Source organism: Apodemus sylvaticus, chromosome 7 (assembly GCF_947179515.1).
Source record: "Apodemus sylvaticus chromosome 7, mApoSyl1.1, whole genome shotgun sequence".
Classification (NCBI taxonomy): Eukaryota; Metazoa; Chordata; class Mammalia; order Rodentia; family Muridae; genus Apodemus; species Apodemus sylvaticus.
This window is the reverse complement of record NC_067478.1, coordinates 45154066-45179870: the sequence shown is the minus strand read 5'-3', so window position 1 is coordinate 45179870 and position 25805 is coordinate 45154066. Positions and strand designations below refer to the sequence as shown.

The 25805-nt window shown below is 43.9% G+C and overlaps 1 protein-coding gene across 1 annotated transcript in view; it reads left to right on the top strand.

Annotated features, from left to right (window-relative positions):
* Positions 1 to 9238: 9238 nt before the first annotated feature.
* Sh3bgrl2 (SH3 domain binding glutamate rich protein like 2) overlaps positions 9239 to 25805 on the top strand; it is a 54424-nt gene continuing 37857 nt past the window's right edge. The window contains exon 1 of the mRNA XM_052187732.1: positions 9239 to 9440. Within this exon, the coding sequence (XP_052043692.1) occupies positions 9396 to 9440 (45 nt within the window). The 5' untranslated portion in view covers positions 9239 to 9395. The remainder of the gene's footprint in view (positions 9441 to 25805) is intronic.

Below are 25805 nucleotides of genomic sequence, written 5' to 3'. Positions count from 1 at the left end.
ATCTCACAGGAACCAGATTGCCCTTCCTGCTAATTCACCCGGTGAGAAAAAGATCACTACTACAATTTTGAACCATATTTGGGGCAAGCTCTGACCAAGTCCATCCCAGAAAATGGCAACAAATCACATTTTGCTGAGGCTTACAAAGGCAAACCCATAAGGCCACATATTTCCCACCAAGTCCAATCAGTGGCAAGCATCTGTGCTGACGTACTTCCTGCCTACACACGGCCCCTCTACACGGGATCAAGCACATCCAGTATAGGTCGGTCAAACAAACTTGTTCCCGGGAGCTGAATATGCATCGCTTGTTATCTTCCATAATTGCCTCCAGCATCTCAGGAAGTATTTGTCCCCGGGCAAGGGGCTTACAGGTTAAAGCATTTTGTTTTACGGATCCCTTAGGCACAGTAATTAAAACTTAAAATATAACTGTAGCTCTGACACTCCCAAGGGAGGACAATGATAACACCTTCTTTGGACCACTTTGATGACCAAACCCAGAGATAACCAGATGTGTTTTAATTAAGGCTGCTTGTCTTTACATACCTTGTGCCCAGACACATCATCTTTAAATCTAAAGCCTATGTCAGTAGCTCACAGATGACAGAATCTCCTTACCTGTCCTTCTTGAGTTTGCATAGATTAGACCTAGAAAACACTATAATTCTTCCATCATTAAACCACTGTTTTGTTTTGTTTTATCACATTTATGTGTATTTTTAACAGTGCATGCCGGTCTTTTGGTTACTGTGTCAGGGCTCAACAGTTCTGTACTCTTGCTAATCTCTGAACAAAGCAGTTCAGCCTGTATCACTTTGCTGTGGGCCTTTTGCATTTATTTCTTCCCCTCTTGTCCTCTCAGACATCTGAGGTTTGGACTCCAGCTAAGGCTTTCCAGATGGGCTGAGCAGGAAATGCCAGGCACACCAGCCCCACTTACCCTTGGAGGAGATAAAGGCAGAAAGGACCCTCCGGGCTGCTGCTTCCCCCTCCCCCCTCCCCCCCTCCTATCAGACCATTTTTAACCTTAGGGCGGACCCTGTTAAAATGGACAGATTAGAGGTGGAACTTTGGTGCAGCCTCCAGTGGGTACAAGTGGGAAGTACTTTCCTCTTAGGTGATCTTCAAGTTACAGTTTGGGCTTTATGGAAAGTGAGGAAGGATGATTATGTCGCACGATGAAGGTGAAACTCCCATTTTCAAAGGAAATGCTTTTTATTTCTCAGAGGAGTATTCGGCGCATGCTTATCAGAGTGCTCTCCGATGACTTTTCCATGTTTCTCTCCAAAGCCCGCAGCACACAACTCCCCACCCCCACCCCCGCTTTCCTCTTCCTGTCTTTGGGTTTCTTTTTTTTTTTTTTTCTTTTTTTAAATGGGGAAGTATGATTTTTTGTTTGTTTGTTTGTTTTATTAGAGTGAAAGAAATTGAAGTTTGGTGAGTCTATAATAACTTTCTCAAATTCATAGTCACAGAGCTTGTAAGCAAAGACACTTGCAAAAGATTTAAGCAAAGCAACAAACGCAGCCGAACTCAGAGATTGTACTGCTTTTAAAGAGGAGCGTTGTGCTTCCGCCATGCTCTGGCTTGGCTGTGGGTTCTCCTTCAAGGGTCCGTGTGCTGGTATTCAGGGTGGGCAAGCTGAGAGATAGACTGTCAGGAGACTGGGCTGGGGATGCGGCTCAGTGGTAGACTGAGAAACTCCGGTCTCTCTGGGACCCGTTTTATCTTGCATTCTCTTGTTCTCGGGTGTTCGTGTGCTACCGTGGCGCACCATGAGGCCTTTTCTGAACTGGTGCAATTGCCCTGGACCCTCTAGACCCGTGAGCTGAATATCCCTCGTCCTCCTAGTTATACAGCCTCGGGATTTCACAGTAGACACAAAACAACGGACTAATGGAACGTCGATCACTAACTCATCTTAGACGCTCAGTGTAATGGGTGGAGTCGTGTCCCTGTCCCCCAATTTACAAGTTAAATTTCTAACTTTCGAGCACCTTCGCTGAGACCACCTTCGCTGAGACCGTATTTCGAGACCAGGCTGTTGAAGTGCAGATTAAATTAAGTACATGCAGATGTGGGCCAGAGGTCCAGCCTTGGAGGGAACTTCTCAGGAGGTTTGTTTTTTTACTTTTTTGTGTTTTGAGAAAAGGTTTCTCACTGACTGGCCTGGAGACAGGCTAAACGGGCTTCCCAGGGAATCTCAGGAATCCATCTGTCGCTGCCTCCTCCAGCACTAGGCAGACAAGTCTCTCGGACCCTCAGGCCTATCTGTTACCTGAACTTCCTCTCACTCCTTTTCTCTACTGGCAAAAGAAAAAGAAGAGGAAGAGAAAGGAGCAAGAGAAGGAGCAGGGAAGAGGAGGAGCAGGGAGGAGGAAGAAGAGGTGTGCTGGTGGTCATTCTTTGGGCGGCTAGTGGACCCCTACATCTCTGTAAGGTCAAAGTGATAGAATCTCATCATGAAGCGGGAAACAGGCCTTCCACCACTGGACACGGAGGCTGCTGGTGCTTTAATTGGGACCTTCCAGCCTGCAGAACTATGAGAAATAAGTTCCTCCTTCTTGGACACGTGGGTCTTGTTTTTTATTTTTTTAAATAATAATTAGATGTCACTACTGTTGCTGGAAGCTTGTCAGGTTTAGCCAGGTCAAAACCTGACCTGAAGCATAGGTGGACGGGGAACAGAGAGGCCTGTCTTTAAGACAGGTGCTCAGGACTGAAAAATGCCATCTCCCTGGCACTGGCCATCTCCTGAATTTGACTCCCTGGCAGACAGGCAGGCAGGCAGGCACACACACACACACACACACACACACACACACACATCCCTAAGCTACTCCTAACAAAAACAAAGGCAAAATGCAGCAAACAGTCGGAAGCAAACACTGGGATGTTTTAACCATCCAAACTATGACTTTTCTATTGGTAACTTTGTTCATACCACAACCATTTTTTTCAAGAAACTCACCTATAGCTTTCTCTTTAGATAAGAACACAGAAACATTATTAACATTTTCCTGGACTTGAAAATTATTAAAAATTGCTGAAGAGAGGGGAGTTTGATGGGTTACTAATGGGGAGCAAGTCTTCAGCAAATAATCTAAACAAAATCAAACAGGCTGATCTGTTTCCAGCAAATGTACACCTTGAACAAGATGACAAACCACTTATTTTACTATGTTGTTCTCTGAAGAAGAATTTAATGAATTTTTCAAACATGTCAGGTTTACAACAAGAGAGAGATTAACACCAGATGGCCTGCCCTCCATTAATGAGTACTTTACCTTGTCAAGGACTTAGTGAGATCAGAGGCTCAGAACACAGGTAAGCTACACTCATAGAGAAACCTTCCTCAGACTTCATTGTTAAAGGAATTCCACATGATGCAGGAGCTCTGGCTGCAATTTAGGAGTGTTGGGCGCTGCACTCTGATTAGACAGGTAGATACCAAGGGCTGGGACGGAATGATGAGTTCCTGTCAAGTTGTTCTTTGTTCTAATTTACCCTTCGCTTTTGCTTTTAGGAAAGAGTTGAGGAATTAAAAGAAGACTGTTATTCTTTCCAAAACCATATGTCTTCTGGTATTAAAAATCAGGAAAAATCCAGGCATGGTGGTACATGTCAGAAATAGGAAGATCAGTTTGAAGCCAGCCCAGGCTATATGAGACTGTCTTTAACAACAACAACAAATGTACTAACACCAAATGTTCATACTTTTCATTTAGCAGGTCTTTCAAAGCTTCAGATAAAACAATAAAAATATAATTGCCGCAACAATTTGATTTTCTATAATTATGCCTCTATATAAACATCTTCTTACACTTTTGCTGTTGCAATTGTCATAAATGGCCTTTATAAGCTTGGCATAATGAGAAATTAAATTGAATTCTGAAAAGTCATTAGGAATGTATTTCAGAGGAATAGAAAATAGTTTCTGAATTCAACTAGAACCTAAATGTAAAATGTTATGTTTATTGTAACATGGGAATTGTTTACAAGACTAGTAACTAAAATTTAGAGTATTTGAAATTTCTATAATCTGCGTCACCTAGAACTACTTAAGCAATAACCAATTTTAAGAGACTATTTTTATGTCTAGTTATGTGTATCTGTATGTCTGTGTGTGGGCGTGTGCATATGTGCCTAATGAAGACAGAGGATGGAGTTACAGACAGATGGTTTAGTCTCTGTGCATCAGCAAAGATCAAGATGACTTTGAAAAATCAGAATATTTCAAAGGAGTAGGTAAAGTAGATGCTCTGTACAGCCCATTCTGCTCCTCACACGGGAGGGCAGCAATGCTGTATGAATATATATGCGTTGAGCCCTGCCTCGCCTGCCCTGTTCATGTCACTGGCAGAATCCCGAAGGAGCCTTACTAATTGTGCATGCTCTCTCCTGGATGACCTGCTTTGTTTCAGGTGGAGGGACCTCCTTACACCAGTGTAAGAAAAAGGAGAGGGATTAGAAAGCGGCAGCTCCTGGGTAGGGACTGACAGACGTGGATCCGTGAAAATAAAGACTGGGAGTGAGGCCAGGGCAGCAGTCCGTCCCTTAGCTCGCATTTCTCTGTCATGGCATCTCCTACCCTATGCCAGCTCCCTCTCCTTGCCCATGTTTTAAATCTCTTATTACCCCAACGTACACAAGGCTTCTCTCTCTCTCTCTCCTCACAGCATCCCAGCATCCTCTATCCGGTTTCCACTACCTTTTCAGGATCACTACCGTAACATCCCGAATGAGGAACTTGGTGGATCGCGATGGCGGTCCAGCTCTGCCATCCATGACATCCATGCCATAAACTGCGATAGGCCATGTGGGACCAAGACAGAGGTGGGGCCCAAACATTTCTGACTACACAGATTAAGAGGCTCAAGTGTGAAGTGAAGTGACCTGATCAGACCAAATCAGCAGCAAACAAGCGCAGGTTTATTGATACAGCTCTGGGGCGATGTTCACCCGTTCCAGGGCATGGGGACTTGGGGGCCAGAGAAATTTCAAGAAGGACCCAAGATGGCTGGTTCTTATAGTCCCAGGCAAGTGGAAGAGTGACGTGTCAGGCAAGAGCTGGCTGTTTTCCAATATAAGGTCCTTGCTTGAGTGGTTGTTCAGGAGGGGCTGGTGCTACTGGAACTCTTGGGTTAGAGGCTTTACAATGTGGGCGGGGCTTTAGAGAGCAGCCGGGCTTTCCAGCTCTTAGCTCAACCCCGAGGAATAGCTTAGTATAGGTTGCTTTTAGCGTTTGACTATCCCTTAGCTATGATCACCTTTCTGAAACCTAAACCTTTTGGGTCTAGTGTTATTATGCCAGCTTCCTCTTCTTCTATGCTGTTGTGATTGTGCCCCGCCCCATCCTTTTTCAACGCCTTGTTCTTTTTCCAATTCTCTTGTCTCCTTGTATGCTTTCTTCCTTTGCCTCATCATAGGCTTCTACATATTTGGATACAGCCAGATGCCAGGACTGCTCAACCTAGGATTCCTGGAGCCTCTTCCCGTCCCAGCCTAAGGGCCTTATAGGTGGAAGTTAGAAGGTCCATGAACAGGACTGAAAGAAAGGCTTCCATCTTTGCTTTGTCATTGAATACTAACTAAAGGACACCAGTGCCTTGTCTTAAGCATCTGAGCAGACTGCGGTAGCAACACTTGTGGTTTTCTTACCAAGAGAAGTCGCATTATTTTCATGATTTCAGATCGTTGCAAATGTCTTAAGTGTTTCCCCATTATTACTTCAAACCCACGATGGCTACCTGATCTGTCAGCAGAACTTCTTCCTGAACGCAGTAAGAAGGAAGCATACACCTGAACCAATGTGTGCTTAAGATTGTGACAGCCTTTTGTGATAGTAGCCGTTCCACTGTATTCTGAGTTTGGTTTCTAAAACACCATTAAGAACATTTCTTTTTGTGAAAGGATCGAGGGACCCCTGGTTTTCTCCTTGAAATGCTAAAGATCTTGGCAGATGATCTAGCATGAGTTCTGGGGGAGATCAAGGCCAATGTGACACCGTTGCAGCTCTGACATATTTGGTTTCTTGAGTCTTGTCATCAAACACCTGCCTGCTCTCTCCAGAGATCAGACTCTAAGGAGCTCCAAGGTTCCTCTCCAATCTGTTTTCTAATTCTGGGTCTCTACTTTCCTCACTTGGTTCCTGGATTGAGAACATATTTAGTGTTGCATGTAATCTCTAGAGATCATTTTTTAAGCCGAGGTAGAAAAAAAGAAAACAAAACCAGCTAGTATCTCAATGATCTTTAAATCATCCTTAGACTGTTACAGACTAAGTATGTAATTGTTTGGGTTCTTTGTGCAAAACAAAAGCCGCTTTTGATGGCTTAAGTAAGTCAGAGAATTTATGATATAGACAGAGGTGTGTCACCAGTCTGTGATAACAAAACAGGCTAAACCAGAAATGGATTGGCAAGCTTTCTTTATAAAGGGCGAGTAGTGAAAGCAACAGACCAGGAGGACCATGGAGTCTTTTCCTATTCCATAAGCAATATGGAATGTGTGCCAATAAAACTTTATTTGTAAGAATGGGCAGAGGGCCAACTTGACGGGTTGTAGGTTGAGAACCCCCGTAACTCACAGCACTGCCAGGGTTGCTGTTGGTGCAGCTGTCAGTCTCTGTCTGCTTTATTGTCCTCCTCTTATTGGCTTGATCCTTTAGAACCTCTGGCCCTTATGAAGCAGGCAACCAGACATGGCTTCAGTTACAGCTAGGACTATGAACATCTCCCAACAGCTCATGTGTTGAAGCCTTGGTTTCCAGTCGGTGGGGACTCTACTTGGATGCAGTGGGACTTTTAGAAGATGAGGCTTAGTGGAGGGAAAGCTAAGCCACTATGGACATGACCTTGGAGGCACATTGAGATCACTTTCCTTTTCTCTTCCTTTGCTTTCTGGTGCTATGAAGCATGCGCTCTCACCTCCTCCAGTCTTGGTCTCCCAAGTGGTGGGACTGCAGGCCTATGCTACCACACCTGGCTGACCTTTCTCCTCTTTAAGTTATCCCAGGTTGTTGAGAGCTTTTGGTGCCACTTCTAGGAATTGGGCATTTGTCACTAGACTTGGACAAGGAAGTAGGCCTAGATAAGAACAACGGCGACCATGGGCTTTGCTTACTATTTTGATGAATTATTTCCTTAATGCGATCTACTTGCTCACTACTCTGCTTAATTACTTTCTTGTGTGATCTCTTGATTACTTTTCTTTGATCTAAGAGCTGACCATGTGTTTTGGATGTACCTAGGATGATATATAAGCAGGCTGGGGAGAACTAAAACTGCTTCAGCCTCCGTCCTCCGGACTGGAATCATGTTATAATTTTGTCTAATTGTTTTTCTTGTTTTTTTTCAATCCTCACTCCCTTGCTTGAGATCCTGTTGCCTGACTGAGCTGGCTTGGTCACCAGGTAATTTGTCACAGCAACAGGAAGATGACTAACACAGTTCCTCAGAGCTGTGTGTTCTATGTCACAGCTTCCCGCTGCCTGACTTCCCCAGTCCCAATTCCAATTTGCTGACTGAGGAAATGACTTAGTCAATTTCTTTTATCCATTTTGCTCAGAGTGCTTCTGAGTTCTGCTGTTAAGCTGTTTATCTTCATTGCTACATTAATTCTATACTGCAGAGAAATGGCTCCCTTTGTAAAGATCCATGTTTATACAGGAAATAATATATCTCCTTCTGTGGAAATTATTTCACATTTTATATGCCTTCATTTCCATGTTTGTGATAGCAAAAGCTAAAGAACATTTACAGAGTGTTATAGCTACAACAGAACTTATAATTAAGTTTTTACCATTAAAAAGAAATAAAGACACACTAGGATTATATACTCTTATGCTACTAAGTTTAAAGAGGTCTAGGACAGAAATAGATTAAGCAATGAAGGGGCTGGGTGAGATGGCTCAGTGGGTAAAGATACTTGCTGCTAATCCTGGCCCACCAGGTGGTAGGAGAAACTCCTACAAGTTACTTACCTCCTGACCTCCACAAGTATGCTGTGCTGAATGGATCTACACAAACAAAATATAGATACATACATACATACGTACATACATATAAATAAAACTATTTAAAACATAAGCCACAGGAAAGGTTGGCAACTTGAAATATCAGTAAGCCTAAAAAAAACAAAATCCTTCAAGCAACCATTTGTGCCAGAAACTTGCAAACATGGGAGACTTCATCACGCAATTTCCTTCTCTCTAGAATTAATTAGCAGCGTTCCCAGAACGCTGCTAAAGTCCCTTGCTGAAATGAAGAAAGTAAATACAGTACTGTGAGGAAAACTGGTTTACTTCCACCAAACTATGAGCGGCTTGAGCCTTAGCCAAGTCAATACAATCTGCTAAAGCACTGTTCGTAACCTATTAGCCACTTCGTGAAAGCTTTCTCTTTAATGGTATCCTCCTGGGATACCGCGCTGGAATGCACAGCGAGTTCGAAAAAGGCACAGATTTGGCTCAACTGTAAATATCAGTAGGTGCACAGAGGCAAAGGCATTGTGTGGGGTTGGGGGTGGAGTGGGTGGGTTCTGATTCCCAGTGTTGATAGGAGGATTTTCATTTCTATCGGTACTTATTTTTTTCTACTACAATTACAGGTTTATAAAGAAAAAAATAAAATATCGGTCTTGTTCTCATTTGGGTTTTAAATTTTCAGTGTCTTTAAAGGTTTCATTTAACTAACAGATTCCCTTTGCAAATTAGGCATGGTGATGCATGCTAGTAATTCCTACTAGGGAGGCTGAAGGAAGAAAGTGAGTTCCAGGCCAGCCTGGGCTACACAATAAAACCGCTTCCAGAAAAAAAACAAAAACAACAAAAACCCTCTTTCCCACAGTTTTTCAGGGTTGCAGGAAAAACCAAAAGCTCAACCAAATGCCACGCCCGTCCAGCCCCAGAGCTGCCAAGGTCTCTGTGGGTCTCCGTAGCTCCAAGACTGTTTCTGATGGAGGATGCTCCACCCATCTCCACCGCAAACAAAACTCAAGCTTGGACTATGTACCACCCAGCCCTTTGTCTAGTTTACTGTTTCCTCGTAAGTTGGCTTCCCGCCACATAGCTTCTCCTGCTTCCGGATCCTTCCTAAGCCACCTGCGTGTACGATTAATTCACTTGAAGCAGGCGCGGGATGGAAGAAGCGCAGTGCCTGGTCACTCTAGGCGCTATGGAAACTACAACTCCCGTCAGTCCCCGCGGCCGCCTGGCCCCACCTGCCTCCCGCTCAGCCCGCGGCGGAGGCGCTGGGCTTTCATCCGCGGAGCGGCGGGAGCCTGACGCGTTGCTTGGGTCGTCTCCGACGGTCGCGCGGGAGTCGGCAGCAGCCTCAGTCGCGTTCAGCTTCTGTGACCGTGTCAGCGGCGATCCCTGACGCAGCGAGAGGATGGTGGTCCGCGTGTTCGTCGCCTCAAGCTCAGGCTTCGTGGCGGTGAGCCGAGCGGGCGGGATCGCGGGAGACGCGCGGCGCGTGCGCCTGTAGGAGACGCGCGGGCAGGTGACCGCCGGGTTCGGACCCGGTGGACGCGCAGGGGTCACACTTCCCGCACTGGAAGCTGGCGAGGGGAGCCAGGGGAGCCAGTCCCCTGCCGCAGCTGTCGGCTCCTGGGGCCCTTTGCTGAGTTTAGAGGTTCCGGACTTGGGACACCCCGTCGGCTTATGTTTTCTATGGGAGTTTAGACTACTTTGATTTGCTGGGAAACACATTTTTTAAAATTGCTCTTCATCCTCTGGTCCCCAGCAAGTCCTTTTTAGTTTTACACCTGAGCAAAGAGAACAGTAAATCATACTTGTCCTGTTAAGTCGGAGTGAATTTGTTTTCTTTGTAGCTTTACATTTTTCCTTTCCCTAGTTCCTTCAGTGCTGTGGTAAATTTCATTTAAGAATAAATTGTGTTTTCTATTTTTAGCTATCCTGTTTGTTGAGTGTTGGCTTCTTTTAGGAATATTATTCTTTAAAAGAAGTTAAATAACTAGAGATGTCACACTTTAAGAAATAATGCACATGTATGCTGGAAAGTCCACTAAGACATATAATGCACATGTAGTGTGTCAGTCATGTTTTATGTGATTATTAAGACTTGGTTTCCTTAGTTAAGAGTTAAACTACATCTCCAAAAGTCTGCTTTGCCAGATACTTAATCAGATCTAGAAGAAAGTACAAGAATGATTGTGTTAAAGTTTAGTCTGGCTGGTTGCCTGCCCAGTAGGCAGATTGTCTTAAGTGGGTGGGGTAGAGGGTGGAATAAAATACTTGGAAAATCCCCGTAAACTACTGAAACGCTTAACCCAATCTTTTTTGCTACAAGGACTCTCCTTTTTACCAGACACACTAGTTGGGGAAATGCTGGCTTACCTGTATGTGCAGGCATATTGTGGTTCTCAGACTCCTTGCTTTTGCTATTGCTTAGTCATAGGTGCCTTGTAAGGATTTTCCCCTGTTAAAGCTGAGCCCCTTGAAATGTGCTATCTCCTAGGTAGATTTATTTAAATGGCTTCCTTCCTGTAGAGCCTTTGGTCTTATGATGAACTTAGCTGCTTCACTAATTATTTCAAAGGCAGCTTATTGATTTCTGAAGCGATAAGCTCTAGTGTTGTGCTGGGAAAGTCACAGGTAAATTACTTGTCTTCTCCATCAGGTATCCAGACCTGCGCCCTGTAACCTGGTTTCATCATTTCCGTAAACACGTGTGTATTTAGTGCCTACCTACTGTCTGACTTGAGTCTTGGGTTTAGTGTTTGGTACATGAACCTAAGTTCTAGTGTGCATTCCAATATGGGGACCAGCAGTGCCCTAGCCCCGCCCTTCTCTCTCTCCTGGACCACGAAGGCTTTGTGCTGTGAGCTTCCGTCAGTTGAGGAAATGTGGGTGAAGCCCATACCAGCTTATTTCATTTGAACTGTAGACTGGTTAACTTCAAAGTGCACTTTTTCCACTTTGGTTTTTTAACTGAGTCTCAGATCCCCATGGTCTGATGTGGTTTCATTTGATTGGAAGGTTACCCTCAGTTACCACATAGACATAGCTTGTAAACACTAATTATTCACTTGGTCTGCTGTTTGAAAATGTACACTTTTCAGATCTTAGAAACGCCCATCAAGTCTTCTCGTTTTGTAATATAATCTCCTATTTCATGTACAGTTATTCTGTACAGCAATATTGATATTTTACGTTATATAAAGTTTATGCTTATCTGCCTTCAGAACATTGACTTCTTAGCTATAATGAAGGTATGTAGGTGAACTCTTGGTTGGAGAGGCTAATGGTACTTACAACATTAAGCCATATTAAGGTTTTGTGGGGATGCTATGATTTTCTTCTGCTGGTGTTGGGTTGACTGGTGGCACTTTTTTTTTTTTTTTTTTTATTGTGTACCCATCTGAGACCAGCAGGTATATAGAAGAACAAACAGCGTTAATTCCCACCTCAGTTTGGTTTTTGCTAAAGTGTATTAAACTATAAGGAAGGAATGTGACGGGAATAAGACATTGCTAAGTAAATCCAGGCAGCAGGGCATTTACGCAGAGTCTTTAGAGAAAATCCTCTTCCCCTCTGGTTCCCTTGGGCTGTGGAGCTTCCACCGTCGGAGTGACTAATATGAAGGGGTGGGTGCCTCTTCATCATCTCCAGCTTCAGGCCGAAGCCTGCTTGTACTGGGAAATAAAAATTATACCACATTATACCATGGGCATGTTACTGTTATAGTGAGGACATTTTATTCACCTCTAAAAAAATAGAAAGGTCATTTAATATATTCATTTATTATGTATGTGTACCTGACAGAGGAGGTCTTGGTAACTTTGTCTAGGAAATATATTAATGCGACTTTTAAAAAAGGTTTTTTTCCACTCTTGAACTAAATAGAATTTACTTTGGTCTGCCGCTACCTTGATCTTGGCAGGGAGGGAAGCCTAGGAGATTATAGGGTGTGGTTTCTGTTCTTGAGGAATCCACAGACCAGGCGAGGACGGCTGCTAGAAAAGGTGCAACCTTCAGTAATAACTCTAGGCTCAAGGATATGCCTCTTATGGGAACATTCTTACAAGGCAGAAATGCTACAGGATGCATCGTTGGATGGAAGATTCGGAGAGAATATGCCAGGATCATAAAGTATGCATGTGGAGGCAGCCTGTGGGGAGAGGAGTGTGGGAGAGAGCTCCTCAGCCCATTCTCTTAGGCTGGGTGTGGAGGAGCATGGGGAGGAGGGGTGAGCAGCAGATGCCCCTGTGGACATCTTCGGATGACTAGGTGGACTCTTCAAGTTCCCAAAGGAAGCCTGTGAATTCAGACTCCACAATGCTCAGCACCTTGGAGATGTTTTTAGCATATGCAGCCTGTCTGCTGCTTGGAGCCTTTTAGGTAGAAGGCTCCTTTCCTGCTTGCCTTGCACTAAAATGTATCAAAAGCAAATAAAGTCGTCATTGAAGCAAGATGTATGCTTTTTGCATGGACATCTTTTTACCATTTAATAAAGTTCTGTGGCTCAGTTGAGAGTTGGCAAGAAACCTAAATCTACAAAAGTGAAATTCAACCGCACAGTTTCACACAGAAGGAAACTTCAGCACAGAGTTGAAGTGATTTGCCCTAATGTCATTTATGAAGTCAGTGCACAGTGACATGCAAGTGGAAGTCAGATTCCTGCACTGATTGGTTGATTGATGCGTGTGCTTATTTTAAGCATTGAAACCTCAGTACTGGGCTCTCTCTCACTGTGTGTGTGTGTGTGTGTGTGTGTGTGTGTGTCTGTCTGTCTGTCTGTCTGTCTGTCTGTCTCTGTGTGTACATGTGTGCTGCTTTATGTGCCAGCCTGCACAGGCCAGAGGTGGATATCAGGTTTATCTGATTGTTCTGTTTTATCATTCTCCACCTTATTTGTTTGGGACAGGGTCTTTTCCTCAGACCTGGAGCTAGGCTGGTGGCTAGCAACCCTCCTATCTCTAGCGCCCATAGCACTGGGGTTACAGGTATCTGCATGGCTTCCTTCCTTGGCTTTTTAGGTAGGTGTTGAAATTCAAACCCAAGTCCTCACGGTTGTCCAGCAAGTACTCCTACCCACTTCCCTAACCCTAGTACCAAGTCAGGGGGTGTTAGGTGCTGTATACTAGGATGGTTGGAAGAATAGACCCGGCCCACATCATTGCTGTCTTCATCAAGCTCAGAGACTTGGCACGCAAGGGGTGGCTTAAGGGATGCTTTCATGAGTCGGGGAGATGGGCTAGGTGGCAGTATACTGTACATCTCTGAATGTTGGAGAGTCACCATTTGGGAACAAAAGAGAAGACACTGGAAAGGAAACTTGGAAGTGGAGAGCTTGCTGTAGCCTCATATTAAGGTGAAGTGGGTATGAAGGGGAAGGACAGACAGACACCGTTCAGAGTTGCCAAGTTCTTTGCAGTTGTGCAACATACTCTTGTTTCTGTGTACAGCTGATTATTATCTTAAGCATGCAATTAGCAGTTCAAGCTGTTGCTTCCCTGTAGAGTGTGTTCACTGAAGCTTTTCAGTAAGAAAGTCTCAGAAAGAGTTCTAAAGAAGTCAAGGTGAGATCAGGTTCTGCCCCATAACAGGCTCTAGGCTAATTTGCCTGACTCTCATAGGCGCTAACAAGAAGATACTTGGGCTCTCCAGGACCTTTACCTTTTTAGATCTTCACTGTCCTATGGCAAGATAGTTATTGACTTGTCATAGATAAAGAGGCTGAAGAGAACTGACTTAAACCAGATCATGTTCAGTTGCTGTCCTGACCTGGAGTCAAACCCTTGTTGACATCTAGTTTGAGAGCAGAAAGTTTCCCTGTGGTCTCTGTCCTCGTGTGCATTGTAACATTGGAGGGGGGGGGGGGGGAAGGGAGGGAGGGAGGGAGGGATGGATGTTGACATCCTGCAGTTTTCAGGTCAGTCTGCACCAAGAACTGCCCTATGGTCAGTGGCTCCCTGGCCAGAAAGGATGCCGCAGGGCACTGGTGGAGGAGTGAGGAGCAGGCTTCAGGATGAGGTTGTACAAGAAGTGGTCAAAAGAGGCAGGAATAACTTGAGGGCCCAGGGGCGTGGAGGTAAGGAGAGACTGCACTTGGTTCCTCGGGCTGGGGCTTGATTTTCTCGGAAATAGGTTTCATTCTTCTTGCTGCTGGAGTTTGGAGATCCAAGTGTTGATCTTCTGAAAACTGTAAGGAAGAATCTGCTCGGATCTGCTGGCAACTGTTGGCATGTCCTGGCTTGTAGCCATATCACATATCACCCGGATGGACGGCCTTTTTAGGTATTTCTGTGCTTATGTGCATTGTCGCTGTGTGCATGCCTATGTCTTGGTGTTCAAACCCCTTTATTTTCCCCCTTCCTTTTTTTTTTTTTTTAAGTTAGCTATGTTGCAGTAGGGCCTACTCTAATGACCTCATCCTAAGGCCCTCATCTGCAAAGATCCTACTTCCAAATTAAGTCACATTTACAGGTATGGGAAGTTGATACTTCAGTATCTTTGAGGTGCATTTAATTCAATCTAGAGCCATATCCAGTCTGAGGGTTGAGCTATACCGCCTGATAGTAGGATTGTTCTCTTTCACTGGAAAGATTCTGGGCAGGCTTCTTACACTGTAAAGTTAGCAGCTAGATAGCAACTTGCATGGACATGTAGTCTCTGTGTGAGGTTTGCAGCTTGGAATGGAGATGTATTGCCATCGAAAGGGAGCTCCTGGCCTCAGGTTTTCTGTACATTTTAATGCTTCCCGATTTTGACCATTCTACGAAAAGCATTTAAGTTTGTCCAAATGAGTATAACCAAGAGCATGGATTCCTTTGTGTTTTTTTTGTTTTTTTGGGTTTTTTTTATTTGAATTTTTTTTCGATACAGGGTTTCTCTGTATAGCCCTGACTGTCCTGGAACTCACTCTGTAGACCAGGCTGGCCTCAAACTCAGAAATCCGCCAGCCTCTGCCTCCCAGAGTGCTGGGATTACAGGCGTATCCCACCACCGCCCGGCTATGGATTCCTTTGTGAAATTAGGGACTTTTAAATCTACTTGCGTTTCGATACTTAAAGAGTCAGCATTTCAAACCATCTGGGGAAGCTATATTTTGACCAGTATCTGTCATCTGAAGTTCAGGTTGGTTTCTGCACTCCAGGCAGAATGTAAGACTACATCATTCTTGTTCTCTTTTTCAATTTTTTAAAACTAAAACACGGCTGGAAAGATGGCTCATCGGTCTGTTCTTCCAGAGGTCTTGAGTTCAATTCCCAGCAACCACATGGTAGTTTATAACCATCTATACTGGAATCTGATGTCCCTCTTCTGGCATGCAGGTACACATGTGCAGATGGAGTACTCATATAAATAAAATAAAGAAATCTTAAAAACAAAACACAAACAAGGAGAGCTAGTGTGAAAAAGACTCAAAAGTTCAGTGGGAGCTTCTAAGAAAATGGGACTTCCTTGTGTGGATGGTGTGTGTGTGTGTGTGTGTGTGTGTGTGTGTGCATGTGTGGGCTCACATGCCCAGAGTGCACAGGAGTTCACACACATGAATGTGGAGGCCCCAAGGCATCCTTGGGTGTCTGCCTTTATCACACCCATCTTACTTTTTGAGAGAGGATCTCACTGTGAGCCTGGCCAGGGAGGGTCAGGGTCCCCTGTCCTCTCTGGACTCCCATGCATTGCTTTAGGATTACAGATAGTAGTCAGATTACCTGACTTTTTTGATTTTGTCTTTAAACACAAGTGCTGAAGATACAAACTTGAGTCCTCATATGTGCCCAATGAGAACTTTGTCCACTGAGTAATCTCTGTAGCACAGTTGGTTTTCTTTTTTAATAATTTGTTTATAAAAAAAGTTTTGAAATTAATTATAGTTTTCTCAGATTAAAACAGCACGGCAGAATAGAAAGTCTATATTTATCAAGAGGTTTGGCTGCTTAAAATGAAAATTGGCCTGATTTACCGATCAGAAATGTTAAGTATTATATTTTGAAATGCAGATTTTAAAAATGAGATCAAGAAGTTAGTCACCTGCCAAAAGTCAGTTTATAAAACCTCCGCAGACTATTGGGGAGAGGAAGCCATTCTCTTCAGTGGTCTAGCTACTGGTTAGAGGCCCGTGCTTCAGTAAATAATCTCCTCCAGATCATTCAAGAAACTCCCATTAAATCCAGTGGAACAGGCAGACAGACAGACACACATGCACACGTATGTATATACACATGTATATCTGTATATACACTTTGCTCTCACAATGGGAAGTAGAAATATATATGCAAAAGAGTAAATTAACACTTAAGGGAAAATTTCTGCTTCTAATTGTGGACATTGCCTTGGGGATGGGGGTCTTCTTCCCAGTTGTAGCTTGACAACCTGCCACTAAGTTTGTAGAAGTGGTTTTTGATCAGTGATCACTGTGTGCCCAGGCCTGGGTTTTAGGGATGCCTGGTGTTTGGAGGAAGGGAGGAGTCCTAAGCTATCTCACTGTCTACTGAGTAATCTGTGTTCCTACAGCTCCTCTCCTTCTCCTCCTGTAACAGGCTTATCTGCTGGTACTGGCTGCTGACTTAAGAGCTGGCTATCATTTGAAGGATTAGAAGTGTTATCTCTTGTATTTTAGTTTATTTCCCCCCCCCAAACGCTGCAAAAGAAGTCAGACTAGGAAAAGCATGCAATTGAATGTTTCCTTTCTGGACTCATGACACCTTTTGTACTAGGACCCAAAACTGGAATTACCAGGTCCGTCTACCTCTATAAAGGCACTTTGAGAGTCTGTGTTGTCCTGTGATGTCACGTGCTGCCCCCCTCCCCCAAATCTGACAGTTTGGGTTGTCCATCTGTCACCACTGACAACAGCTATTCCTGAGGGAATCTGTTCAGGACTGGCTCAATGCCTGGCAGACATTAAGGAGGGGTTTCCTGGAACTGATCCCCATACCTCCTACCCCACCCCCACTCAGGCACAGGGCGAGGTGTGCATCAGGGTGTGTCTGCATTGTTGTAGACCTTAGTGGCCCCTGGCCAGCACCACTTTGGATCTCCCAGAACAACAGCACAGTGTTGGCCATGACTGAAGCAGCCAGTCCTGACTGCGTAAGGATGTTTCCCACTGGGTGGTGGCCCAGTGCTTGGATTGGAAGTGGCGGGCTCTTCCCCCCACCCCCTCCCTTGGATGTGGTGAGCTGGAGTGAAGGGCTGAGAATAAAAGACCCAGTTAAGTAGCTTGCCTGACAAGTCAGGTCAGTGGTGTTTGGTAAATGTCATATGTAAGGCAGCAGCTACCACTGCATTCCAGCCGGAAATGAAAACAACAAAGCAAGGACAGCAACAGCAGTGTGCAGCCGGCATAGGGGTGGGATGCGGGCTGCTTAATTTGTGGCATCCCCTGTGGCCGACTGCTCAGTAGCTTCCTTGCTTTAATGCTTGTGTTCCTTGGAGTGAGAATTGACTCCTTCCCAAGCCTGGGACCCTGATTGGCAGGGGTCTGAGTTACTTGTGGTCAGGGAAGAGGAAGTATTATTATTCATATGGGTACATAGGTGTATGCCTGTGTATGTGGAGGCTAGAGATAAACCTGCAGTAACCCCTCCCCCAGGACCGTCAATCTCCACTCTATTTTTATTTAATTTTATTCTTTTTGTTTTTTTGTTTTCTGTGTCAGGGCTTCTATCTGTTTGGGACTCTGTGAGCAGGCTGGGCAGATTGGCCAACCTCAGGAATCTGCCTTTTTCTGCCATTCCAGGGCCAAGGCCTACAAGTATGCACCATTCGAACTGTTCACATGGATTCTAGGGATCAAACCCCAACTTTAGGTTTGTTTACACAAGGAACATTTTGCCAACTGAGTTACCGTGCCAGCCCTACACTTTCCTAATACTTATTATTTAGAAAAAGAGTAACTGCTTGTGTTGAGTCTGAGTCAACTTACTTAATTTTAGATTGGACTTATGTTCAAGCCCTACACACATCTACTGATCCGTGGGATAGGCTGTGCACTCTGTGGTTAAAGCAGTGGCTATCAGAATCATCAGCACCTCTGATGGAGGGTAAATATGCTGCTTCCTTTTGTCAGCTTGATACAGACAAGACTTTTGGGAAGAGGGAACTTCTCCTGAGGAATAGCTTCTGGAAGATTGGCTAGTGGAGCCTTTCCTAAATGGCTCGCTGCAGTAGGAGGGTCCAGCCTGCTCGGGAGTGTGGGCCTGGGCTGTGTAAGAGGAGCTGAGCCAGTCCGAGGAGGAAGCAAGACCATAAGCAGCACTCCTCAGTCCCTGCTTCATCGCTTCCTGTCTTGAGTGATAGCTGGTGACTCAGAGCTGTAAGATAAGAGAAGAAACAAACTAAACAAACCCCTTCCCTCCCCTTGTTTTTTGGGGGGGTTAAAGTTTTATCACAGCCATAGAAAGCAAACTAATGTAGCTGAGTGACCTCCACCGTTCATTTGTTAAGTGTGGGGTTTGTGACAAATTAGATTGCTGCCGTGAGAGTTACCCCACAGAGTGCCAGGATGACGCACAGTGCTGGTCACTGTCGTTCCCATTGTGTCGCCCTCAGAAGCAGTGGAATAGCGTAACAGGTGCAATAGAAAACCATGACCCTGAACCATGCGAGTTCCTTAATCATCCCCCAAACAGTGTACAGGGTATAGTAATGCTTGGCTGAGAGCGTGTTTGGAGGTAGTTTTAGGAAAGTTTTGTAGTAATTTAAGTGTAAAGGGTTTTCTGTTTGAACTTAATAAGAGCCAGCTCTGATTCCCAGTCTCAGACTTCATTTTGTAGTGTCTTTGAGAGTTGTGTGAACAGATGCAGAGGATTCCATGTCTATCAGTAACGGAAGAAAAACATGAGACCCAGGTAGAATGGATGGGTAAGTGGCCACAGTTCTTGTCTCAACCCCCTGCAGTGGCATTTTCCACAGATACCTCTGAAACTGAGATGTCTTTGTAATTGAGGGTGGATACTTTCAGCCCTATCAGGTGGGCAGGTAGGTAAAGGAGGTAGAGGGAGGGGAGCTTTGTGGAAAATACCACAGAAACAGTAGGAACAGACTCCTGGAATAGGTGTTGTCATATTCAGAGCCTGTAGTATTTAAAGGGTGGGTGAACAATTATTTTTCACCTGTACGTAGCAATGTGGTAGGCTTTTTTTCCCCTATTTAATCCTTGCAAGCTTCCTCTGTGTGGTCACATATGCTGAGGTCATTCAGCTCATAGGTGCTGAGCCTCGTTCACACAGTCTGTAAGGGTTGTCACAGGAGCAACAGTGAGATTGGTGCTAGTCAAGTGCTGGTCTCCCGGTCACACCAACAACAGAGCTGCTGCTCTGACAGACCCTCATCTGGGTTCCCACTGCAGCGCTACTGATAATTTGGACTGGGTAGCTCTTTCTCCTATGACAGCTGTCCTGTGTATTCTAGACAGAGCAATGTATGCAGATTCTATCTGCTAGGTCACCCTTGGTCCCAGGGCCTGACAGCTAACGTGTTTCCAGATGTACTGAAAGAAATGGAGATGGGAAGATGTCCTGGGAGGGAAAAGCACCTGCTTCCTGTTGAGAAGCACTGCTCTGCCCATAGGTCCAAGAGGACAGACGACATTGCAACCTAAGAGGACTCAGGCTACCTCAGAGGAGCAAGCTGGGCTCAGGGATGCACCTTGATACTCATATCCCAGGACCTCAGGGACAGGAGCAGGGGCAGGAGCAGGAGCAGGATCTTGAGTTTGAAAATAGCCCTGGTTACTACGAAGATGGAATCTCAAAAAGAAGAAAAAAAGAAAAAAGAAAAAAGGAAAGGGAAGAGAAATCTGAGGCGTGTGTGTGTGTGTGTGTGTGTGTGTGTGTGTGTGTGTGAGAGAGAGAGAGAGAGAGAGAGAGAGAGAGAGAGAGAGAGAGAGAGAGAGAGACTGTGAAGTACCAAGGCTGAAGTTGCACTGCTTTCCAGCTCATAACATTGTCATGGCTCTTGTAGAGGCGACTGCTGTAGGCTCCAGGGTGCAGCCGCACTGGTTTCCTTTAGTCAGCTCAGAGTCTTTTTTCTTTTCTGTTTTCTTTTTTTTTTAAATTAAACTAATAACATTTATTTTAAAATATACAACTCAGTATTGACTTTTTTTAAGGCATCAAAATAATTTTGTAATAGTTAAATGCCTCTTAAATATACATGATATCTTCTGAAGCTAAAACAAAGCACTCAACCAGTTTTTAAAATCTATTTGGAACATTAAACATGATAAAAGTAGGGGGAAAAATCTCTTATGAAGTCCTCTCTAAAAGGAAATTGTGACAAGTTCCTGATTAGACGGAAACAGTTCCATCTCCAAGGGAGAATGCTCAGCATAACTGTGGCTTCTTAGAATGAATTGTGAAGTGTTCCTTCTGTTTCTATTTTGTGTAATAGTTTGAGGAGTATTGATATTAGGTCTGATAGAATTCTGCACTAAACTCATCTGGTCCTGGGCTTTTTTTTTGGTTAGGAGACTTTGAATTACTGTTTCTATTTCTCTAGGGGTTATGGGACTGTTTAGATGATTTGTCTGATCCTGATTTAACTTTGGTATTTGGTATCTGTCTAGAAAATTGTCCATTTCATTAAGATTTTCCAGTTTTGTTGAATAGATTTTTGTAGTAAGATCTGATTTTTTTTTTTTAAATTTCCTCAGTTTCTATTTTTCTATCTCCCTTTTCATTTTTGATTTTGTTATTTTGGATACTCTTTCTGTACCCTCTGGTTAGTCTGGCTAAGGATTTATCTATCTTGTTGATTTTCTCAAAGAATCAGCTCCTTGTTTTGTTGATTCTTTGTATAGTTCTTTTTGTTTCTACTTGGTTGAGTTTAGCTCTGAGTTTGATTAATTCTTGCTGTCTAATCCTGTTGGCTGTATTTACTTTTTTTTGTTCTAGAGCTTTCAGGTGTGCTGTTAAGCTGTTAGTGTATGCTCTCTCCAGGTTCTTTTTGGAGGCACTCAGAGCTATGAGTTTTCCTCTTAGCACTGCTTTTATTGTGTCCCATAAGTTCAGGTATGTTGTACCTTCATTTTCATTAAATTCTAAAGTCCTTAATCTCTCTCCCTCCCTCTTTTCCTCCCTCCCTCCCTTCCTTCCTTCATCAACTTATCATTGAGTGGGGCTTTGTTCAGCTTCCATGTGTGTGTGGACTTTCTGTTGTTTTTGTTGCTTTTGAAGACCAGCCTTAGTACATGGTGATCTGATAGGATGCATGGGATTATTTCAGTCTTCTGTCTGTTGAGGCCTGTTTTGTGACTGATTATATGGTTAATTTTGGAGAAGATACTATGAGGTGCTGAGAAGGTATATTCTTTTAGGATGAAATATTCTACAGATATCTGTTAAATCCATTTGGTCCATAACTTCTGTTAGTTTCACTGTATCTCTGTTTAGTTTGTGTTTCCATGATCTGTCCATTGATGAGAGTGGGGTGTTGAAGTCTCCCACTACTATTGTATGAGGTACAATGTGTGCTTTGAGCTTTGGTAAAGTTTTTTTTATGAATGTGGGTGCCCTTGTATTTGGGGCATAGATGTTCAGAATTGAAAGTTCTTCTTGGTAGATTTTTCCTTTGATGAGTATAAAGTGTCCTTCCTTATCCTTTTTTATAACTTTTGGTTGAAAATTAGTTGATTTTATTTGATATTAGAATGGCTACTCCAGCTTGTTTCTTAGGACCATTTGCTTGAAAAATTGTTTTCCAGTCCTTTACTCTGAGGTAGTGTCTTTCTTTGATACTGAGGTGTGTTTCCTGTATGCAGTAAAATGCTGGGTCCTGTTTACATATCCAGTTTGTTATTCTATGTCTTTTTATTGGGGAATTGAGTCCATGTTAAGAGATATTAAGGAATAGCATTGTTGTTTCCTGTTATTTTTGATGGTTTTATGTTTGTGTGTCTATCTTCTTCTGTGTTTGTTGAAAGAAGATTACTTTCTTACTTTTTCTAGGGTTTAGTTTCCCTCCCTGTGGTAGCATTTTCCAGCTATTATCCTTTGTAGGGCTGGATTTGTGGGAAGATATTGTGTAAATTTGGTTTTGTCGTGGAATGTCTTGGTTTCTCCATCTATGGTGATTGAGAGTTTTGCTGGGAATAGTAGTTTTGGCTGGCATTTGTGTTCTCTTAGAGTCTGCATGAGATCTGCCCAGGATCTTCAAGCTTTCATAGTCTCTGGTGAGAAGTCTGGTGTAATTCTGATAGGTCTGCCTTTATAAGTTACTTGAACTTTTTCCCTTACTGCTTTTAATATTCTTTCTTTGTTTTGTGCATTTGGTGTTTTGACTATTATGTGTCGGGAGGAATTTCTTTTCTGATCCAATCTATTTGGAGTTTTGTAGGCTTCTGGTATTTTTATGAGCATTTCTTTCTTTAGGGAAGTTTCTTCTATAATTTTGTTGAAGATATTTACTGGCCCTTTAAGTTAGGAATCTTCATTCTCTACTATACCTATAATCCTTAGGTTTGGTCTTCTCATTTTGTCCTGGATTTCCTGGATGTTTTGGGTTAGGAACTTACTGCATTTTGCATTTTCTTTGACTGTTGTGTCAATGTTTTCTATGGTATCTTCTGCACTTGAGATTCTTTCTTCTATCTTATATTCTATTGATGCTTGCATCTATGACTCCTGATTTCTTTCCTAGGTTTTCTATCTCCAAGGTTGTCTCTCTTTGTGATTTCTTTATTGTTTCTATTTCCATTTTTAGATCCTGGATGGCTTTGTTCATTTCCTTCACCTATTTGGTTGTGTTTTCCTGTAATTCTTCAAGGGATTTTTGTGTTCCCCTTTTCAGGACTTCTAGCTGTTTACATGTGCTCTCCTGTATTTCTTTAAGGGAGTTATTTATGTCCTTCTTAAAGTCCTCTGTCTTGCTTTTCTAGTGTGTTGGGGTATCCAGGGCTTGTTGTGGTGGGAGAACTGGGTTTTGATGATGCCTAGCAGCCTTGGTTTCTGTTGCGTATGTTCTTGCCCTTGCCTCTTGCCATTTGGCTATCTCTGGTGTTAGCTGGTCTTGCTGTCTCTGACTGTAGATTGCCCCTCCTGCAAGCCTGTGTGTCAGTACTCCTGGGAGACCAGTTCTCTCCGGGAGGAACTTGGGTATGGAGAGCTGAGGCACAGGATCAGCTCCAGGGTAAACTGCAAGGATCCTGCCCCGCTTCTCCTCAGTTCCTGTGTCCTGAGGGCTTTGGGCGTGTCCCTCTAGCAGAAGTGGTGGTCTTACCTGAGCTTACAGATGTGTCTATACTCCTGGAAGACCAATTCTTTCCCAGAGGTATTTGTATATGGAGTGCTGTGGCGCAGGATCAGCTCCAGGCATAGAAGGAAACTGGAAACTTAGCTCTGAGTCTTGAACGAGATACTCCTCAGAGCTTAGACTTCCTGTTGTGTTATTGTTTGTTTTTATTTAATTGAAGTGTAATGCAAATTCTGCAAAATTCACCTTTTAATTTTGTACATTTAAGTGGTTGGAAATGTGTTCACTCTGTTGTTCAACTATTTCATTCCAGAACATTTTATCACTTAAGAAAGACAGCTTGTGTCCCTTACAGTCACTCTCCTCTCCCTCCTCCTTGCCACTGACAACCACTGACCTGCTTTCTAGCTCCCTGTCTGCCTTTGCTGGCATTTTGTGGGGGTACAGTCGTGAGTATGAACCCTGTATGTCTGGTCTTTTTCACTTAGCACAGTGTGTTCAAAGTTTGCCCACGTTGTAGAATAAGCCAGCTAACTAGCTAGCTAGCTAGCTTGCTTGCTTTCCTTCTTTCTCTCTCTCTCTCTCTTTCTTTCTTTCTTTCTTTCTTTCTTTCCTCCCTCCCTCCCTCCCTCCCTCCCTCCCTCCCTCCTTCCTTCCTTCCTTCCTTCCTTCCTTCCTTCCTTTCTTTGTTCCCCGAGACAGGGTTTCTCTGTGTAGCCCTGTCCTGGAACTCACTTCGTAGACCAGGATGGCCTCAACTCAGAAATCCACCTGCCTCTCTGGTGCTGCGATTAAAGGCATGTGCCACCACTGCCCGACCAGCATTCTTTCGATGGCTGATGTTCTCTTACTGTATATAAAACATTGTGTCTGTCCATTCAGCAGTTGATGAATATTTAGGCTGTTTTCACTTTTTGGCTAACATGAATAATGCTTCTATGAACATTTTTAAGTTCTTGTGTGCATATGTTTGTAGTATACTGAGGTGTAGACTCGCTGAGTCCTAAGATGCGTCACAACCATATTGTTTTCAAAGTTATTCCATTTTAAATTTCCATTGGCAAGTGTAGGGGGTCCCCGTCTCTCTATCCTTGCCAACCCCAGCTCTCAGTTACCTGTTTGTCCCTGCGTAGCCCAAATTGGCTTTGAGCCACCAGTCACGCCCACCTTTTGGTCCTGTGCGAGGCAAGCATGGTAACCGCTGCCCTGCAGCAACACCTGCCCTTTTGATTCTGTGACATGAGGTTGTCCTCTACAGAGTTCATGCTTAAGAACCATAGAACCAAATTTAAAACAGGAAAATCACGAACTGCTCTGTTCTAAGTAAACAATGATTTGGGGTTGGGCTTATTCATAGCTGCCCCAGGGCATGTGGCCCTGGAGGCACTGGCTCAGCAGGCCTGTAGACCGCGTTGGTGAAGGTGGTCTCAAACTCCTAATCTTCCTGCTCCCACCTCCCAGAGGCTGAGATCACAGGCTTGCGCCACCAAACTTGGCTCCATCTGTCTAATTTTAGCCCTGTTGGCCGTTGAGGAGGACCATACCAGTGTGACTTTGAAGTTGAATTTTCCTAATGATCAATAAAGTTGGTTTTTGTTGGCTTGTTTTTGTTTTTAGAAGTGCCTTTGCTTGTTCTGTTTTTTTTTTTTTTTTTTTTTTTTTGAAAAGTCCTCTTGTAGCTCTGAGTTTTCAAATTCTTCCATTTCACACAAACCATTGTCAGTAATGAATCAAGCCTGTAAGAGGTTCATATTTTGGAAGTTATTTGAGTTGGTGTGTTTATGGGCACTCTTATTTCCTAGTGTTCGTGTTTAGGATTATACTGGCTGGTTTTGTGTGTCAACTTGACACAGGCTGGAGTTATCACAGAGAAAGGAGCTTCAGTTGGGGAAGTGCCTCCATGAGATCCAGCTGTGGGGCATTTTCTCAATTAGTGATCAAGGGGGGAGGGCCCCTTGTGGGTGGTACTACCTCTGGGCTGGTATTTTTGGGTTCTATAAGAGAGCAGGCTGAGCAAGCTAGGGGAAGCAAGCCAGTAAGGAACATCCCTCCATGGCCTCTGCATCAGCTCCTGCTTCCTGACCTGCTTGAGTTCCAGTCCTGACTTCCTTTTGTGATGAACAGCAATGCAGAACTGTAAGCTGAATAAACCCTTTCCTCCCCAACTTGCTTCCTGGTCATGATGTTTGTGTAGGAATAGAAACCCTAACTAAGACAAGGATACAGAGTAAGTTGAGGCCATGATCCTTCCCCCCTGAACAACTCATGGTCTGACTGTGAAAGAGGAAGCCAAGAGTCAGAGGCAACAAGGGGTCACGTGGGAAGCTAAGCATAAGCTTACCTGCCCTCTAGGTGAGTCACAAGGCCAGATGTGTGCAGTGGAGTGAGAGCCACGTAGAACTTTAGTCTCTTAAGACCCCAGCTGTTTTTAAGATTCTAGAATTGTTTAAATAAAAGCTTCTAGTGAACAACTAAAAGACATTTTCTCCGCCAAACATTTTATATAAGCTTGTGAACTAGAGTGGATGCTCTGGGGTTTGTTCTTTCTGCCACAGAGATGGCGTGACCTGCCTGCCTCCGCGCCCTTTGCTGGAGGCCTGAGATGCCCTTTTCAGCTTACATTCTGTATGTTAAC